This window comes from Anopheles coustani, chromosome 2, assembly GCF_943734705.1.
Source record: "Anopheles coustani chromosome 2, idAnoCousDA_361_x.2, whole genome shotgun sequence".
Taxonomy (NCBI): domain Eukaryota; kingdom Metazoa; phylum Arthropoda; class Insecta; order Diptera; family Culicidae; genus Anopheles; species Anopheles coustani.
The window spans coordinates 34,204,594-34,220,601 of record NC_071289.1 but is presented as its reverse complement, the minus strand read 5'-3'; the positions used below and the strand labels follow the sequence as shown (position 1 = coordinate 34,220,601).

Here is a 16,008-nt window from a genome sequence, read left to right as displayed (position 1 = left end):
CAGTTCACGTACGTTCTGAGGATAAAAAAAATTAAACAAGATCTCATACCGGCCACAGACAGCCCGTTGGAAAATTCGCAAACAAAAGCTGAACGAAGATTGAATAAAAAGTGTATTTCAATCAAATAAACCTAGCATAAAACAACCAGTGCCTCCTGTCTACGTGTACGGTTTTAATCACGCAGAAAAATAAAAAAAACCCGCCAATGGAAAAACAACGGCTGAACATGTGGTGAAAAACAGTCAATAGGGTGGGTTTGGTTTTTAAATCGTGTGGTGGAAGTTCGTGATCGGTGGTTGAGGTTTGTCGGTTGGATTGGTTTGGAGTTTCCCGTGCACCAACAACTGTAGTGCAGCAGAAGGACACCTGAGTAGAGGACCTGCTTATGTTTGACTGGTCAAGTGCGCACTTCTTCTTCACTGGCCGGTAGTTATCATGCAGGAAGTGGAATATTTTACTGACAATCTGACGGCCGGCATGGAACAAAAGCCTTCGCGGACAATGTGTAGCTACGATTTGCTAGATTCCAAGCAACAGCAGCTGAAGCTGACGGGCCGAGAATATAACAAATCGGATGAAAATGTAAATTACACCGTCGATCCACTGTTGCTCACTTCGTCCGACGAGGAAAGCAGCGGGTCGCCGACGAGCGAGATGAACAATTGCATCAAGTGCATGGAGAAACCGATGCTGGTAAGTGGTTCGTAACATGATTCCGTGTAGAACAGGATAAAAGATAAATTCATTTTACAGCAGTAACATTTCAAGGAAATGCAATTCTATATGTTTACAAGATATTTTTGCTGTGAAGGATATTTATCAAAGTTGCAAACCCTATACAGGCAATCTAAAACAATTTTAAAAGACGTGTCTGGTAACTGAACAGAACAAAAATCTTCATAGTATAAAAGTAAGTGTTTTTGGGTTCAACTTCGCACTTTTAAAAGGAAGGTACAATGATTGATTTTTAAATTCTTGTATCGCGTTACCATTCGTAGTCAGGAGCTCTTCCCTTCTATATTTCTTGTTTACCCTACCTTCTCTTTAAACTATCGCGAGTTTGCCACCAAAACTGTGGTGTGCAATAATGCAATTAGTATTAAAATGTTTAATTCGATGAAATGATCACCACCCCTAACTAATTTTCTTCTCGCGTATCGTTACTTCCACGCTAGATAAAACGGTTCGCTCTCGGGTTCCTGCGCAGCACGGAGGAAAGCTTGCCACTGATGTGCCATAAATCGTCACCCACCTCGCCCCAGAAGAAGCTGAACGACATCCTGTCCGAGGACATCTACACCCTGGACCAGATCGTGTCGAGCAAGTTCGGTGACTCGTGCAAACAATCGTTCGTCGGGTCACCACAGCGCCTCCTTCCAATAAGTAATGGTTGCTCAAATGAGGCTCCCACGACGACCGCCGTGGCCGATGGTGTGGAGTACGAGTTCAAGCGCAACCTGATCCGGCAGACGAACAGTGCCAGCTCGAGCCCGAAGCGCTTCCCGACCGTCACCCCGCCGAAGCACGCCGACAGCCTGAACAGCGTCAGCCTCGGTGAGGACAGCGAGGAACTGGACCGGGCGTCCTGGTTCCAGGCCGGGCTGCCTCGCGAACTATCACTGGAAGTCCTCACGCAGCAGAGCCCCGGTGCGTTCCTGGTTCGCCGCAGTTCCACCAAGCACGGTTGCTTTGCGCTATCGCTCCGAGTTCCGCCCGGACCGGGGCCGAAGGTGGTGCACTATTTAATTATGAAAACCGAGCGTGGATATAAAATTAAGGTAATTTATTACATGCGCTTGGAAAGCCCTACCGGGAACCATATTGGGAGATCATGTGTAAACCTTTCGCTTCGGGGAGGAATTTATTCTACACACAAACCTCTTCTCACGGGTAAACCGTAGGATTCTGCCGGCGAGGAATTTGCACCTTGCACCACCTTGCATGTTAGGATGCATCCCTATCTTCCAACGAGTTTCCAAATATGCTCGGGTCCGATGTAAATATTCCTTGGTCGTGATTTAAGAGCCAGGTGTTTGATAATAACGCCCAGCAGCAGATGGGTGCGTATGTGTAACGGTAGCATGGGTAATTACATGGGAACCCAACGAAACCAAGAACCCAATTAAGGACAATCATGCATGCCAGTGCAATCTCGGCAACTGCTAGCTCGTCACGCTTCGCTTTTGCGCTCGAAATAAATGAGCTTAAACGAACTGGAAAAACACTCCCTGGACACAGCACAGCAGCAGAAACACCAATATTAGCTGATCATGCACATGCCTCTACTGGATGAGAGTTACAGTCGCAAAAATAGGGAGCAGTATTTGCGTACTTAAATGCATCCTTCATTGGAAACTCTCCTCTGCACCTGGGCATGGTAATGCGTTGGGACATTTTATTCAATTTGTAACCATTGTCGTATTAGATGCGCTTCCGGTTATCGGATCACAAAAAAAAACCGGGTTGATTTACATGCAGCTCCAATTTTCCCACCCCTACTAATCGTACACCAGCGAACAGCGATGGTTTTGTATGAAGGGAGGCCTACAATGGTGTGGGGGTGTTATGCTTATGTTAATGGATGATGGAGGGAAAATGTGTTTACCGCACCATGGTTATCATTTTTCTCAAAATCTCCCACTAGCTAGAGCTCTTCAGGCATTGTTGCATCGTTCATTTGCTGTTGGGATTGTGCATAAACAGTCATAAATTTCCAATACAAGCGCTCCCATTCCATAAATCATTTCGGCCTGATGCAAAATGGTTCACCAACGCACTTAATCGCGCAGCCAACCCGACTTTAATGGATCATCCGAGATGGTTGAGTATTTAAATGATTCCTTAACCAATTAATTGTTTTGTCGAATATGATTTGGTTGACATTGAATTGAGCTTTTTTCTGTATTATATAGTAAATAAAAATTTAGCATCTTTTTGACAGTTTTTTTCCTTAAGAAAATTAATTGATGACTGTAGAATAAAACTACGGTGACAGTGAAACATATCTATGTCGCATTTGAAAATTCAATCACATGAGAAATAAAGCCGGTGAAAAGTTTTACAACGACTTCCGAGGGATGACCTTCTTTCACATAGGTTATATTTAATTTTGGGGTAAACCTAAGCGTTTTGTAAATATCATTCATTTTCCAAAATTATTAAATCTTTGAGATTATTTATATCATTCTTGTAACATCATTAAAGATCCACTTGAAACCAGACCTATCCTTCTTCCTTCCAGGGCTTCACGAAGGAATTCTCGTCGCTGCGCGCCTTGATAACGCACCACTCGGTGATGCCCGAAATGCTTCCGGTTCCACTTTCACTGTCACGGCCTCAGAACATCCCGATGAAGTGCAAGCGTACAGACGACTACGATACGTACAGTGCGTTGAACGAGTTTTCGAAGCTGTTCTCTGATCTCGACATCTGTTCGTAGCGAGAATGCTGAGAGGTTTTGAACAGCTGGTCCAAAGTGGGGCTCTCCGGGAGGAGAGGAGGGTTTGTAGGTGTTTGGAATATTTTGATAAAATTTCCTCGAAACCCGTACGTACGACGGTAGTGACAGCCGGAAGCCGGAAGCCTACGCCGAATGGTGAATCGACGTCGAGGATGTATCGCGGTTATGAGCGTTCGAGGGAGGCGGAGAACTCTGTCGGTGACAGATGATAAAATGGGTAGGCCAGGGCCGTCGCTGTGCTACGGTAACTGGATACGAAAGGCCGTTGTGGAACAGTTTCCTGATGAGTTTGTAAATAGCGTGTCAAATAGCTCGTGTAAATAGTGTTCGTGGAAATGGAAATGCAAGTCGAAAAGAAGGCACCAGGAAACACAAGGAAGAGTTGGATGTCTTGGGTTAGCAAGATTACAGCAAAGCTGGTAGTCCCACTCTCGAAGGTGCCTGCGACCAGCAACCTAACATCTGGAACAAACCGTCTGGATGTATGTGTTCACCTAGCGTAGCCTACGATTACATCTTTGAGCGACATTTATGGTGGATCGAGATGTCACGTGCCACGTGGTGGCACAGCACAACTGTGACTGTTGGACATTGTGATATAGAACTGAACGTTACCCGTAATTGATCAGCAGAATTTACCAACATCAGAAAATGGGGGCCCGCAGCATCGAATTGTCGTCCCAGCTGAGGAGGACATTGATGGACGTCACCACGTGCTGAAATATGTGTGCTTGAAATGGTATGCATACACAAACACACTAGTATACAATACACACACAACAAATAGATGCAATAAATTATTCACTAAGTGAATAATTGCATGTTTACGAAAATTGGCGTAACAGAAATAAATGACTTGTAAAATTGAGCATTATAAGCTATTTAGATTTTTGAGTTACTAATCCGAAATTTTTGTATTTTTAGCAATTTGGGTTTAGGAAAAATCCGTTTCAGGATAGGTGATTTATTTATGATGTGGTAATGGGGCGTCCGCGACAGCCGAGCGGTAGCGCCGGTTAGAAAATCGGCCCATGAGCGCCGGGGCTCACCACCTCGACGGCGTGGGTTCGAATCCCAACCGAGACCGGACCCTCCCCTGTACGAGAGGACTGACTATCTGCGTACAACAGGGAAACAAGTCTCGTAAACCCTTAACGGGTAGGCATGACCAAGAGGTCGTTACGCCAAGAAGAAGAATGGAAGTTTTAGAAGAAAAGAAATAGAACTAAAACTAAAATTCTTATTATTGTCTGTCTATCATTTCTTGTTATTGCCATTTTCACCATTCCATCCTCAAAGTGTTTCAATTTCTAGATGATGCTGTAATTTGAAGATGATGTTTGTAACTTCCTAAAGTTCAAGAATGCGTAAATCACAAACTGAATAGAAATGATGATGTGTGAAGCAAGTGCTCAACTTTTTTCTGTTCCTGATGGTAGTTTTCAGCCGACCTATTGTTTGCCATCCCGAGGATTTGTGCACAACTGGACTTTCGCGTAAAGTTAACGACGTTTTGATTGCATTTTACCGACGATCAAAAGAGAGGATAGAGACGAACGATGTTAAACCTTCACCAATCCTCCATCAATCAGTTTAGTTCTGGTAGCGAAAAAACAATTTCCCAATGATGCAATAAGACCACTTTTATCACATACCTCTAAACAATATCGTTTTCTATTTCTGACGGATGGACATTGACGAAAATGCCTGCTGGTGATTAACCCACTGGCCGCATCCTTCGCGCCATCCAGATACAGATTGTCCTTACAGTCAAGGGCTTAGCGCTGCGTGCTTGCGCTCCGGAGGAAGAGAAAGAAGAAAATCGCTCCATCGTTTCGCCATTTCAATTACGGCCGTAAAAAGTGCCTGGGGGATGTATTCAATACGAGTAGAAAGTTTTGTCACTCCTTATCCCATTGTGAGTGGTAAACAATTCCCGCAAGAGGTCCAGTTAGTAATAATGGTTGAAATGTAATGTATAAGCTTTTTTTATAATAAGCTTTTTCAGCTATCTCTGGCGTTCTAGGAACAGGATAAGTGAAATCACACCCTAATTGCATATTTCCGGAGATTTGAAGCTAGCTTTTTAAGTTTTACCCAAATCGTCATCGCGGCAGATGGTGAATAAGTTTAATTTGTCATCCTTGACCGTTAAACCTGCATTGAAGGTTGCGTTCGTGTGCCATTCGTAAAATTTGGAGAAAAGAGACAAACACACAAGAGACATAGACAGACTATGGGAACGAGTGAACTTAACGAAAAGGAGACGCTGGTCGCCACTTTCAGTCCAAGTGTGAGTACTTACTCCTGTGGGAAGGGAAGCGACGACCCCTTTCGTACCCGGTAACGACCACATTTACGAGCTTTTGCTGAAACTTTTTATGCCATTACAAAGCTATTTTCGGAAGTCAGTTCGGAACCGGCACGTTAGTTTGGTAGAAAAGCTAAAAGAGTTCCGCAAAATACACGACTACGTCCGATGTCACTACTAGGAGGAGTAGCCCACAGCAGTCCGGAGAAGTGTTGGAAATACGTATTTTCGTGGAGAATCCGGTTTCCTCTTTCTCGCAGCTCTCGACAATCCCATTACCTCGAGTGCACTCCGGGGCTCCAGGAAGTTGCCATGGAATGCCATTTTCGCGGCAGGGCCACTTGACATATAATTGTAAAATAACATTTGCACTTACTTGACGTTGTTGTTCAGCTTGGCTAGTATTAGTTGGTTCTTCAACGGTGTTCCGTATTTTCTGCTGCCAGAAGATTTTCTACAAGATCAGAAGCTAGTAAGTACAGTCAGTAGCGCGTATGACTTCCAAGAGCGTCACGGAACGAGAGATAATTGTGTTATTATAGTCGAGTGGGTTTGTCATGTGACTGATTGAAAGAAATGGGACGTTGGGAATGGTATAACTTGTAAAATATGGTTTTATACAATTCACTAAAGGACGGAGCAAAGTTAGGGAAATTAATTTAGCACATGTTCTGGTTCAATGAAGCAATAAATTAGTGAAAGTGCAAATTGTTCCAACAGAACAAAACGTTATAAAATTATACAATGGTTAAGAAAAACCATTACAGAATGGTTGGGAAAAGTATTTCATTTGCACCTGCTTTTTACAGGGAATCAAAATAGAGGACATAGAATTTCTTATTATACACTGCGTTAATTAAAATCAGTTGTATCCCAAAATGATAGCCTGACTTAGGTTTTTGATTAAATTATTTTAAAAAATAGCAGAAATGGATTCAAAAGTCATTGCTTATTAAACAGTGGGTCCTCCATTATGATTTATTGCTTGGAAAATTCTTGATGGCATGCTATCCGATAATTTTTCTAAAGTATTTACTGATAAGCAACGCCAAGCATTTCCGATAGCATGTTTAAGCTTCTATATGGTCTCGTAATGTCTCCCATCTTCATAAATCTCTTGAACTAGCCTCCCACAAACATGTTCTATTGCATTAAGATCTGGAGAAACTGCTGGCTAAGACATTGTTTTGATACCCGACCGTGCAAGGTGAGTTCTTGTTGTCTTGCTTGAGTGCACGGCAGCATTGTCTTGCTGAAAAATGAGTTGTTGAGTGTAATGAGTTTCCAGATAAGGCTTCAAATGATTGTCAAGGATGTCAATAAACATATCGCTGTTCATACGTGGTGTTATAATCGCCAATGCACTTCTACTAAGACCGCTGAACGTAGCCCAAATTAAGACGGAATCACCTTCCATATTGCGACGATAGAAAATCGTGCTTTCGTCTCAAATCTCGCCAGTAATAGATGTAACCATCCGATCCATCAATACTGAACCTTTTTTTCATCAAGATAATCCACCTAATATTAATAATTAATTCAAAATCTGAACAAGACTGCAAACGGACAACTTATGTTTCTCCACACATGTCCATGTTCTGTAGCAAACTCCAATCTAGCGACTTTTTGGTGATGTTTGAGGGCAGAAACTTTTTTCATGGACTCTTATACTATATCAGAACATGAATTGAAAGCTCGCAAAACAGCATTTTTGTGTACATTCAACCAGAAATCCTTTTTTTGTCCTACGGCAACCTTTGGTTGAATTGAAAGCAATTTCAAAAATCCTCCGATTATCAGGCGAGGAAAGATTTTGAAGACGAACAAGAGACTTCTGAAGCCCATATTAACTGGAATCTTTTACTTAATCATTAATGACGTTTGTGAACTTATTTATTAGCACACCAATCTCACGATTCAACTTGCCATTAAAGCGATAAGCATCAGTTTGACTTTTTTTCTCGTTCCTATAGTTGTTTTCCACTTGCAATGTTCAAATTAAATTACAAATCAAAAGAAAAATCTTATACATTACTTTTGACAACTGGTGACGTGGCTAAAAACTGGGCTGCTTTGTTAATTTGAATGATTTGATTTTTAAGTGAGGCTATCATTATGGGACACTCCATTTTTTTAAATTTTTGACCAAAATGTAATAATCAAATAATTTTCTGATAAATTAGCACTGAAACACATTTCTTTTAGATTAGGAAATATGTTTCTGTCGTTTGTTTTACATTGTAATCACACAAAATAGCATATGAATGAAAAAACTGGGTGAGGCTATCATTTTGGGACGCAGTGTATCGTAGGGGTGATGATATGAGGGTGATGTCCCTTCTTGGATAAAGTAAGGCACCAAAAGTGACGCAAAACTTTACTTTTGTATGGTAGTACAGTAGACCACACCAAACGCTCATCCCATTGCATTGCACTGATTGCCTTAGAAACAGGCTCACTTGTGGGGAAATCGAAGGATCGCTATAGCAACCACAATTAAACTGGGAAAACCTGCTCGATTAGAGAAAAGGAAAACGGGGGATTTTGAAACGATTTAAAATTTTGGGAAATGAAAAGGATAACAAAGTACGACATCGGTCTCGGGCACTATGCGTTCTGTTGAAGAGGCATATCAAGGAAACACCGGATTCATAATGCATCGTTCAACATGATTCAAAAAAATGTTCACGATTCACTTCGCATCTCGATCGAATCACTTTTTCTGTGTATTTTCGGATATCGGAAATGCACGAACAATTCTTCAAAAGGGTTTTAGTACAAAAAAATTAAAACATCGTAAAAACAAGCATATGTGACACAGTTTTCGACACAAAACACTATCACCGAAACAATCACAGCACAATCACAAAAACTTCTTACAAAAACGCACTCTACGTCAGTTTCTGATGGAAAAATTACTAAGCCGGCTCATACACAAAACCACACACACGCGCCTCTAAGCAACACAATTGTAAAATTTCCTAAACAATCCACAACCAATTTTGCGGAACCTGAAGCGTTAACTTACTACGGCTGTCTGCCTTCAGAGCCTATCGTCTACGTTTCTCTGTACTTTGATCGCCATGGCAATCAGCTCGCTTGAGTAAAACGTAAGGATACTTTGATAATCAAATTCATAAAACTAACACTCGAAAAAAGTAGTGTTTGAAATGATTGATAAGTGTGATATTTTCAGGGTGATGTCTTTACTTGAACAAAGTGATGCACTTAAAATGATGCAAAATAATTTGATGTTGAAAAGAGCGCAATTGCACAGCTCGAATCACGAAAATTATTATTCGCGTTCAATTGAACATGCGTTCCAGGATTATTAGAAATGTATCTTCCAACTTGGTTTCATAAAAATCAACTCGCAAACAATAAAAGGAAAACAAAGATATAAAAAATCCTTTACAAAGTGAAATAGGATACCGGTAGATACGCAAAACGCACGGTGTTACGGAAGATTGAAACAACAAAAATCAAAACATATGCACAAAACACGAAACATAGTTACACACAAATTACAAATAAAGAAAATCACAGCAGAACATCATAGGTGCGATATTTAAAATATGCAGTGGCCCGCAGATTATCGCACTCATTCTGCATGTAGAACACTGGCGAAATCAGAAGGAATGTAAAACATATCCCTAATAGATAGTAGGATATGTTATAAGATGTGCCTGACATGTGCGAAATAAGCCGGGTAAGATAAATGGAAGAGATTGCCCTTTTCCTAACCAAAACAATTTGTCATTGGCTATTCCCAACCTTTGTTTGTGATTCGGTATCCAAAACAACCCCGTTGGAAATAGCCCAAATCAGTAACAATCTATAACCGGGCAATATTTTGATAACCATGAGACATAGATGCTTCCTATTGAACTAAGGTTCTTCAAACCGGGATCATTTCCGGGAATTTCAACAATAATTAGAACCCTGATTGTTTTATTACCATTGAGCCATGAGCAATCCAACCAGTGAGCCGATATCATATCAGCATAACCGGGACTAGGGTTAGCCACACACAGTTGAATACAGTTTATATCTTCTAACCGGGATAAGGTTTAGAGTAAAGCAGCTTTTTTATCTACCGAAACTTCACTAGATTTTGATGTAAATTCTTTCATGAACACGGGCCCGTGTAACCGAACCTTTTAACCTAGTCAACCAAAAAAGATGGTAACAGCCCCAAACAGGTAATTAAACGACGTGATTGAAAAATACTTGAACTTGTAAAGAGTAGCTGTACAAAAAGTTTAAAGACTTCTTTTACCCTCAATTTCCAAACAAAAGATAAAATTATGATCAGAGATATGCCTTGTGCAAGATGACAGTCAGTGTGTCAGTTTTTCCGGTCAAACTTACGCGAACGTAAACACTTGACCCAAATCCAAATTTTTCTCGCTTTGAGGCTACATTTCTAAGCATGTGAGTGGCATCTTTTTTCTAGCAAGCGAACAACTAAGAGTTGCAAAATGAAGTGAACTCCCTGTGGTAGTTTCAGTTTGTAACATGTGTATAACTAATATCAATTTCTTGACTTTGAAAAAAAAAATGTTATATGGTGCTGCAGTATTTGTTCTATAAAATGCACATCTTTCTTACATTTTTCGGGCTCTACTATTTCATCAAAATATTAAAAAAAAAAGCTTAGACATTTTGTAGAAAAAACTGGACTTGACAAAGTATAAAAATAAACTACTTATGACATAGCAAATCGAGGGAATTCAATTATTTTCGGTAAAGCTCTGCCATATTTTAATATCCAATCTGCTAATACGCTGATCGTTAACAAACATCGAAGTCTGATCTATAGCGACTCGAAGAGGGTGGATAATTACTTACCACAACTAGTTGCTTCTTACACGTTGAGCTGCATTCCCAGCACCCTTAGCGGACCCAAAACTAATCAAACGTAAAGACACTGAACCACTTGACGAATGCCCGGGGTGAGCAAGGACGTCGTAAATGGAGCGCAACTCCAAAGCGGCAGGCAAGTACACACTTGAAGTTAATTGAATGGGTTTTTCCCGGTAACGTTTCTCGAAGGGTCACGGTTGTGCTGATGAGAATCCGACCGGATAACGAAAACTTCCTTTCGTGCACACAAACAACACGAAATGAAATTGAACCAACTACTCAACCGATGTTATCTCCTTACCTACGCATCACATTTTGTAATCGTACGACTCCGGTAGGTTGTCTTGACTTGGCATCGGGTGTAGCTTTAATCACTAATTGAAATTGACTTTCATCATCATCCAGAGCAGCCATCATTAGCTGAAACCCGTATTAACTGAGCGATATCAAGGACCCGTTTCGAAAACAACGCTGTTCGATTCGAAATGGATCTTTCATTACAAGATGTGATTTTCCGTTATTGTGAACACAATTGAAAGTACTCTATCCGGTTTCATTTGATAATGTTTGCTGTTTGCGAGGCCGATTGATTGGATTAGTGATTGGATGGATGAAGACCAAAGGAAGCAATAGGATGTAGTGCTTACAATTTTGCGTAATCTATCTCCCACTTGAAAGCGGTAGCTTTGGTCATCTGTTCGACTACTTTGAAAAGTGAAAACACTTTTTCAATGTTATTTTTACGGAAGACGCTAGGAAACACAGTTCTGACCGGAGAGATACTTGCATCGAGTTTTCCAATCCTGCACACTAAATTAACCGCACCCGAGGATAGGATAGGCTCTTCACTGCCACGTAAAGACAAAAAATACCATCTCACTAGCTTTCCAATATCGTATTTTATTAGTACTCAATCATGAATCATGAAAGAGTTTCCCCGAATTTCCAGAGCCCTTTTCGAAGGGTTCACGGTTGGACGGTGTTTGTTCCGCCAAAGATAATCCCTAGCAACGGTGTAATTATGTCCTGTATCTCTGGGACGAGAAAAACGAGGCAGAAGTAGAGCCTGGGAAAACCGGAACCCTTGGGATAAACTCGCTGTAAATGGTAATCATATAATACGACGCATTACGGGACAGGGTTGGTTCGTTTATCACCTTGCCTTTCTACCCACGTGTATCCAATGCTTTGAATGTTCGCTCGTTCACTAGGATGTCTCTTTCAGGGGGAAAAGCTTTCGGTGGAAAACGGCACATTTATTCGCAGCGGTAAAAGTAGGTCAGAGGCGGTAAAGCTTGCGGATGATTAAACGAGTTGTTAATTTAGTTATCTTTTGTTTATGCCGTGCAATGTGTGTGGATGGCTTTTCCAACCAGTTTACCATACCGGTGTCTTAAAAAAGAACTAGCACATCGATTGTATGTGTGTATTTAGAGTTATCCTTCGTATAATAAGAACTGTGCAAAGGTGTCCCAATGAATGTACACGTGTATGATAATGAGCATCCTGTTGTCAATTACACGACACTGTGCTATAATCTGTTCCATAGTGGTGCTTCCCCTGGTGATGGTGACACACTTTTCCATTTTCTCATTGTTTCAGCCCTCCGAAGGGAGGTTGTTGCAGTAAAACCTTCTCACTGCTGGCATCTATTGTTATTTCCCACTTGTTCAACCCTCGTTGAACCGTTTCTTACTGGCTCTCTTTACAATCTCGATGACATTTTTCAATTTCTCGTTGGAAAATTAACACCGTTTTAATTGGAGGAAGGAGGATTGGAGAAGCATGGAGCCATGTCCCTTTGATGGGAGGTGGAGCAAAATGCCTATGATTGTGGGGAGTTTATTTATGTCGAGAAGATACGACAGAAGATGATGATGGTTTTTGTGGACCTTATGGAACTCTCTTCTATTGTGTGAAAATGTTTCGCATCTTTATGAATAAGAAATAGTTTTAAAAATCAATCACAAACCAGGGCTTCCTCTTGTAATGGGCTTTTTAAATTAACCCTTTAAAACTATGAAACAATAAAAATGCCAGTGCCAACGTAAAATTGTGCTAAGGATGACTTCCTTCTAGTTGTCCTCGAAACATCGTTATAAAGCGAACGTCACTCGTTACGCTCTACAGCTACAGCTGCCTTATAAATGTTTTTAATTGTGGTAAAATGATTTGATGCGAACTACACCAGCGTCTTCAGCAATGCGGAGACACTGCCCGATATGATCACAATTGGTCCAAACGGTAGACAACAGCCGAGAATTTCTTCTTCCCGTAGTTTTGTTCCAAGATTCCTGGCTACTGCGTCAGGAGTGTGTTATTGCATCTATTACTGTACCGAAGTACATTCCACAACGGGAGCCAGTGGAGGTGACAACCGCACGACAATTGTGTCATACAATTCTCCATTGGTAGCTTACATGGCTCCACTGTGTCGGGGGTGATCAGTTTTCCCTCTTTCACTTTGCAATACCGTGCGCATAGGCCATATGATAACCAGTAATTTTCTGTCGTATCTGGCTGGATTTCATCTCTCTAGGGCTATGGGCTATGGTCACGAAGCAACCTGTCTCGATGGGGGATTATTGAATTCCCTCCCCGGAACCGGTACCTCGCCTTTAGATTTTCCGAAACGAAAGCCTGAGCCCAAAACAGCGTTAGTTCCACCATTTCCACTCATATCGCGCAATCCCTTGCTTTTTATTCTGCTCCGACTAGTAGCGCCTTTTGTCACTCAGGAGAAAAAGCCCCTAGGTGGAAAAGGAGAATCTTCAAGAAACCATTCACTGTTCCATGACTTCCGTCGGTTTCATGGGGGATCTTTTTGTTTAGATTTATTTATTCGTTGGATGTTGAAGTTTGTTAGGTTTCAATGTCCAGGCTTGAAGAAACTGGAACAGCTGGCAGAGTCATCGATCATAACCGTTTTTGGAATTTTCAATAAAATGTGTGCTATGCTATGGGTGACATTTTCTGCTCCCTTTTCTGCATAATTAATTTTCTTTTAATATGGCAAGCAATATGATTAGAAAAGAAACTCAAAACAACACTCTCTTTCATGCTATTACGAAGGGCTTAGTTAGTAAAATTTGACCGTTTTGCAAATGGACAATGGACAACAAAACACTCGCAAACGAAGGTGCGGCAACCATCTACACCGTTTCGCTGTTATGGTCCGTTTTTCTCATGGCTCTTTGATCGACCCCAGAATTCTTTCATCTAATTTGTTGGGCACACGGACTCCGATACTTTTTTATCCCAAGATCCGTTACGTGGGTGAGCCTGAATTTGTGGAATGCGCCATCAAGAAAACGGTGCCGACAGTGTCATTCATATGCTACATGGGAAAACATTCCCAACGTCACTCGGAAAACCTTTCAAATTCCATTCCACTAAAGCTGCTATCAGGTTTGATTTTGCTACCGAATGAATTCTTTTATGATTTGCAAAATTGATCGATTTCTCTTAAGGAGATAAGGTACGGCTTATGCTTTGCGGTTGAAAAAGGAAAGCTCATATTATTTTTCAGGACTTTTCTCCTTGTTGGTACAGTCTTTCAAGGCAAAAAGGTTCAGGAAAAGTTCATCTGTTTGCTGCATCCTACTTTTATTGGCTGCATTATTACCCTGCGTACTTCCGCTTCCGTTGCGTTCTTCCGGTGGCTGCTTTCTGTTTTCCAACTAAATCCGATATCCTGCTGGGAGTTCTGGTGCACACATACAGAATTCCCTTTTCCAATCGAAACTATGAACTTTTTCTCCGTCGTCATCATTAGTTTCATCATCGTCGTCGTCGACGGCTGGTTTCGTTGCTCGCATCTGCCCGTTCGGTATATGAACATCGGAGCCCTTACGTGGTGCAGGAAGAAAAACCATCGGATAGGGATGTGCATAAAATGTACAGAAGAAGACGCTTCAAAGAAGCAACATAAAACCATCTTATATCCGATGAATGAAGCGAAGAAGAGTAAAAAATGACATGGCTTACAACGTGTACAGCAAGCAGGAAGGATTCGTTGAGACTATCACTATCTGGTAACAACGCGTGTGCGCTTTGGCATGCTCTTGACAATCATAAAATTTATTCATCTAAAAGATGTTCTATTTTATTTTTTGCTACTTCTTAAAGTCAGGGGCATTTCCTTTCGATCTAAAAATTTGACATGTTCCAGTCTAAGGCAGTGCCCATATTCTCATGCAGTAGCTATGCAACTCCCAACCAGCAGTGAATGCAGGTTTTGCTCTTTGCTTCTTTGCCTTTGTAATTGGTAGGATGCAGGTTCATAACAAGAAGGATTCCAACGATAATCAATAGATTGCCGTACTAGTGGTTCCGGGCTTGGCATTCGGAAGGAAATCGTATCAACCAGCAGTACGTTTTCCCAATCGTCAGAAGGATCCCACAACAGAGGATTGTTTCTCAAACCCCTAGTCTCTGCGGTTCATAATTTCTTCAGATATGTGGGTCTTGTAGGTGAAGGGGAGCAGATCGAGTTGCATGAAATATCTGCATCAGGGAAAATCGAATCAGATGCTGTTATTTGACAAGCTAATGTAACGTAACGATATAAATGACCGAGGGTCATTAGTATTCGTCGATGCGTGTAACTCGTTGGTGGAAGAAGAGCCTGAAACGGTGGAGTTGTGGGGTATTTGTTTACCAATTTTCATGATTGATCATTTGCCTTCGGTTTCTGCTACCAGACCAAATAACATATACAGCCTATTCACAGATTTAAACTGTCCACCGATGGACGGTCCTGATTATGTATGTAATTAACCCTCCTTCCTATTGCTACAAAACCGCAGCAATTAAACCCGACAAACCACCTCCAGAATCCACCCTCGCGAATCGCGAAGCATTCGGACATGAACGGTAGAGGGTTCCATCGGACCGCACGTGCATCATTAAGCCTGGTCATTAATGTATGGTTGTGGTCGTGGTTTTGGTGGAACTGCCCGACATACACTGGATATGAATGGAAGAGAGGCATCGAACAAGCGTGCATGCTTTACGTGGGTCGTCCGTTTAGTGAATTATTATTGAACGTTGATAAACTCTTGTGCCTTCGGTAATTTCCGAGAAAATGGATTTTCCGACAGACCAGTCGAAGGAAATTGAAATTTGAAATGTTGCTGGCACAAACTTATTCCCGGTTTCAATGGCCAATTTTAAATCCAGCCAGAAAATCCCTCTCAAAAGAATTCCGTAACTATCCGGACAGATTGGGACAGAGCCATTCTATCAGGCTGAAATTGCAGCATTATTTCCACCGGTCTTTTCCGTCGGATTTTCTGAAGATTAAAAAGAGCGAGAAACTGAAGCAGTAAACTAATGAAAGGATTGAAATGGTATTTTGAGGAATGAAGC

General features: G+C 41.4%; 1 protein-coding gene across 1 annotated transcript; it reads left to right on the top strand.

Annotated features, from left to right (window-relative positions):
• The first annotated feature begins 436 nt into the window (after positions 1 to 436).
• LOC131264278 (EGFR adapter protein-like) lies at positions 437 to 3,663 on the top strand. The gene is made up of 3 exons (XM_058266561.1): positions 437 to 694; positions 1,177 to 1,779; positions 3,243 to 3,663. The coding sequence occupies exons 1-3, from the start codon at positions 437 to 439 to the stop codon at positions 3,438 to 3,440; spliced, it is 1,059 nt and encodes a 352-aa protein (XP_058122544.1). The 3' UTR covers positions 3,441 to 3,663.
• The last annotated feature ends 12,345 nt before the right edge of the window (positions 3,664 to 16,008 follow it).

Coding starts and splice junctions, on each gene's coding strand:
- LOC131264278 (XM_058266561.1), top strand. CDS start 437: ATGCAGGAAGTGGAATATTTTACTGACAATCTGACGGCCGGCATGGAA. Junction 695..1,176: donor GCATGGAGAAACCGATGCTG/GTAAGTGGTTCG, acceptor CTTCCACGCTAG/ATAAAACGGTTCGCTCTCGG. Junction 1,780..3,242: donor AGCGTGGATATAAAATTAAG/GTAATTTATTAC, acceptor TCTTCCTTCCAG/GGCTTCACGAAGGAATTCTC.